The sequence below is a fragment of the Poecile atricapillus genome, chromosome 6 (genome assembly GCF_030490865.1).
Source record: "Poecile atricapillus isolate bPoeAtr1 chromosome 6, bPoeAtr1.hap1, whole genome shotgun sequence".
Classification (NCBI taxonomy): domain Eukaryota; kingdom Metazoa; phylum Chordata; class Aves; order Passeriformes; family Paridae; genus Poecile; species Poecile atricapillus.
The window spans coordinates 8,362,510-8,366,580 of NC_081254.1; the positions used below are offsets into that span (position 1 = coordinate 8,362,510).

The 4,071-nt window shown below is 52.0% G+C and overlaps 1 protein-coding gene across 1 annotated transcript; it reads right to left on the reverse strand.

Annotated features, from left to right (window-relative positions):
• Positions 1-236: 236 nt before the first annotated feature.
• Positions 237-3,407, reverse strand: ADO (2-aminoethanethiol dioxygenase). The gene has a single exon (XM_058841985.1). The coding sequence runs from the start codon at positions 3,315-3,317 to the stop codon at positions 2,577-2,579; it is 741 nt and encodes a 246-aa protein (XP_058697968.1). The 5' UTR covers positions 3,318-3,407; the 3' UTR covers positions 237-2,576.
• Between the last annotated feature and the right edge of the window lie 664 nt (positions 3,408-4,071).

Below are 4,071 nucleotides of genomic sequence, written 5' to 3' on the forward strand. Positions count from 1 at the left end.
TGATCCTACACTCCTGTCTCTGCCTTACAGCAAGAGCCAGCTTCAAAAGCAGCAATAGTATATGTGCCTGGATTTGCCTGCAAGATCGATCTGGGCTGAGAATCTAGTGCTACGCATCACCTCCCAAGGAAAAGCCAGTCACACTGTTCAGACTGTCAGGCAAAATAAACTAGAGCTCTGACCGTACTTGGCTCAAGGCTATCACACTTTTGACAGAAAGTAATGACAGGTCAGTGGTGAGATATCCTGTATTTATTCTACAATTTAGCAATAACAGTTATTTTGCTGTTGTGAAAACACAATAACTAGACTGCAGAGAGAAGTAATGGCATTACAGATTTTAAATCTTCTGCCAACAGATATCCAGAACATAGGAAGTAAGTTTCAATTAGTGAGTAAGCAAGAAGTTACACAGAGGTTTTTAAAAAAATGAATCTCAGGTTTTCTTTGCTATTTTTCCAGCTTTAAGTACTTTGATATTAACACCTTAATTAAAAAAAAAAAAAAAATCCAAAAAAAACCCAAGAAAAAAACCTGGTTTTGCCATGGTTAACAGCACTACACAGCATGACCATGCTGTCCTCTTCAGAAAGATGCATTAAATACTGTCCCACTAAACATCCTGACTAGGTTTTACACATGGGGCAAAAAAATTAAAAACTCAGCAGAAAGACCTAAGGGGAAGATAGAGTAAATGGGATAAAAAATGCTCACTGTCACAGTTTGTTTTTCCAGTACAGCTGTTAGCATGCACCACTATGCTGTCTTCTTTGTGGACTTCTGAAAAAGAGTTAACTGTCTTCATTAGGCTTGGAAAGAGGTAGAAACAGGCTGTAACACAGGGAGGCATTGCCTTATAATTAATGACTACATTCAATCAAGGATTGTTAAACATTAACTAATGCTAAGCTGCAGGGGAATTCCAAGAAAAACAGGTAAGCCACCTGCAGAAATATCAGACACCTTTAAATGCTCTAAGAATAAATGGAAATCGTCTGAAATAATTTCTACCAATTTTTCCTTGCAAAAGAATTAATCCATGCATACATAATGCTGACTGTATATTGCATTCATTCTTATGCAGGCCAGGAAAAAAAAAAAAAAAGCAGCAATGCCATATCAGAATCATTTAAAAATTCACACATACACTGTACAGGAAAAACAAGTCTGCTTTTATAAATACACAGAAAAGTAAAGCCAGTTGTGAAATGATTTTCGGAGTAGGTTGGTACCTCACCTAGGAGGTTGCTAAGTTGTGTTTTCTTATTCGACTTCTCACATCATGACTAAGATGTCCAAGGCTGCCCTGGCCTGGGTTTGTGGTACAAAATGTGCATTAGGATGAACAGGCACCAGACCAGTCCCTGCAGCACAGATGGGGCATTTCACTTGCAGAAAAACTTTAGCCCGTATTAGAAAGATTGTATCCCCTGCTGTGGACAAACTGCATCTCCAGACTGTTTCCATCATAGCAAGGCAAAATTCATGGTGTCTCTTCTACTCTACATTTATTTAAAAGCCTTATGAAAAAGTAGTATTTATAAATACTATAAAGAGGGAAACTGCAAGGCTTCAAAAGCCTAAAACGTTCACATATAAAAACACAGACCACACTTTAAAGACATCAGGTCAAATCTTATCAGTATCTAAGGTATGCACTGCTGTATACTGAGGGTTTGCAAATACGCCGTATTTCTAGAATAGCTTCCACAAGAGTTGATAGTTGTTTTTTCTCTTATGATGCCCAGTTTCTGCCACCTTCTACCACTGCTGCATTAGAGGTTCCAAGCAAGGTTAATTAGCAGCTGTCTCCTTCTTGCTGAAGGAAGTATGCATAGATGCACTCAGTAATTCTCAGTTGCAATAGTAAGATCTTGTATATGACACGTTAAAGAACTGTTGAAAAGTAACTCTGAACTTGAGAGCATCCATTTGGAGCAGTAATTTCCTTAAATCCAGCCCTGGGGACTGATCACTGGCATTTACTGGAGGAGCATGTCCTGGCTCAGGAGTTGTTCTGGATTTGTTTTTTACTAGCAGGGTACAACTCTTCTTGGGAATCACTCTGGAGACAGTTCTCAAAAGGCTGTAGCCAGACCAACCCCTCTTCCCAAACTCATGTACAGTTCCCTGGTCCTGTGGTGTCAGCTGGCTTTGGTAATGGGAGACCCACTGGGAAAAGCCGGGGCACCCTGTGACATATCTTATTGCATTTACTCTCCCTTTGGAGCCTGAATCCCTGCCCTGATGCGTGGCCCTAACTATTTACACAGGATGCTGGAATATTTCCCCGACCCTTCAGCTGAGCAGCTTAGTCGTGCTGCTCACGCATTTCGGCCCCAAGCGCATAAAGATGTTCTGGCGCTTTATTTCCCCGACTCACGAAGCCCGAGATCAGAGGAAGGCTCTGACCCACGGCGCACTCGGCGCACACACTGCGTCCCCGCGGTGCTGCTGTCCGGTGGGCTCCAGGGGGCGGCCGGGCTGGGGGCGGCGAGCAGCGGGCTCCCCTCTCGGCGGGGCGAGCGCACATCGTCCCTAGCGGCCGCCGCCCGGCACGGGCCGCCGGCGGCGACTCAGAGGCAGACGCGAGGCCCAGGGTAGGGCTCGCCTCCGCACCAGAAGTCGGCGGCCTGCGGGGTCTCAATCAGCCACACCTCCCGCGGCAGCGCGGGCGGCTCCACGTCCGCTGGCAGCCCCTCCAGCAGCCGGTAGTAGTGGCAGTCCCGGCCGTGCTGGGGGTCGTACGGCGGCGCCAGGATGTCGAGGAAGGCGGCAGGCCCGTCCACGGCGTCGATCTGGTGAAGGTTGTCGGTGTGCGGCGAGAGCAGGCAGGGCGGCGAGGCGGGCGTGTAGTGCTGGCGGGAGCGGAAAAGGGCGCGCAGGCACGGCCCGCTGCCAGCAGCCGGGGGCGGCGGAACGGCGGCGGCCCCGGCGGGCAGCGTGTCCATGCAGGCGATGCGCAGCGTGCCGTACAGCACCTTCAGCATGCCGTTCATGCCCGGGTGGTCGTGCAGCGGGATGCAGGCACCGCTCCGCAGCAGAAACACGCCCATGCTGAAGCTCTCCGTCTCGCAGATGTGCATGTAGCTGACGGGAGGCACCACGCCGGCCCACGGCGGACCCCCACCCGCCGCCACCGCCGCGGCCGACGGCCCCCGCGGTGCCAAGTGCAAGTCCTCGGCGCGCACCTCGTCCAGCAGCTGCTGCAGGCGGTGCAGGTTCTCCCCGAAGGCAGGGCCCGCCGGGCTGCGGAAGGTGATGCGTGCCTGCCGCGCCACCCGCTGGATCAGGGAGGCCATGTTGTCCCGGGGCATGGCGGCAACGGCCCGGCCCGGCCGCGGCGGGCGGGACCCGACGCCGCTTCCGCCACCGCCTCCCGGCCCGCCGCGCAGCTGCGCCGCCGCCGGGCACCACGGGGCTGGTAGTCCGGGCTAGGGCCCGGCCGGGGGAGCGCGGAGGAAGGAGAAGAAAGGCAGCAGAGGTGAGGGGGCGCGAGCGGCTGCGATGCCGGCCAGTTCCCAGAGCTTGTGGCCGTTGCCGTTGAGCGGTGAGGGGAGACAGGCGTAAGGACAGACGGGCCTGCGGGAGCGGCCGCCGCTCCGGGGCTGAGGGGTCCCGCTCCCCGAGGCTCTGGCATGGCTGTCCTGGGGGGCTGCGCTGAGGCCGGCTAAGCCACGCCAGTAAGCTGGCCATGCCGCGTGTTCCTCCCGCACCCCTGTGCGGGGCACAAGGAGGAACTTGATGCCTGGCTTGTAGTTAAGCCATGAAAAACTGAGCAAGGTAGTGCAGGTGCAGTGTCATTGGCATATAACAACTGGACAATTTCTCTTTTATTACTAATTGCTTGATATAACCACACCATTTGGGCAAATTTACCAGATTTGAGTTTTGTGGCACTGCCTCTCTCATTTCAGTGTTGGGTCGAGGTTGTGCTGTACGGCATGTATCTTCTTCATGCATCTTCTTTTTGTCACTTTTGAGTGTGATTGTGGCTGACTTCGTTACCTTTAACTACAGGTGAACACCGAAGAGCACACAGAGTTCCAGATGTCGATCCTCAGAGAATCC

What these genes read in the sequence shown, in the direction of transcription:
- ADO (XM_058841985.1), bottom strand. Translation starts at nt 3,317, where the DNA reads ATGCCCCGGGACAACATGGCCTCCCTGATCCAGCGGGTGGCGCGGCAG.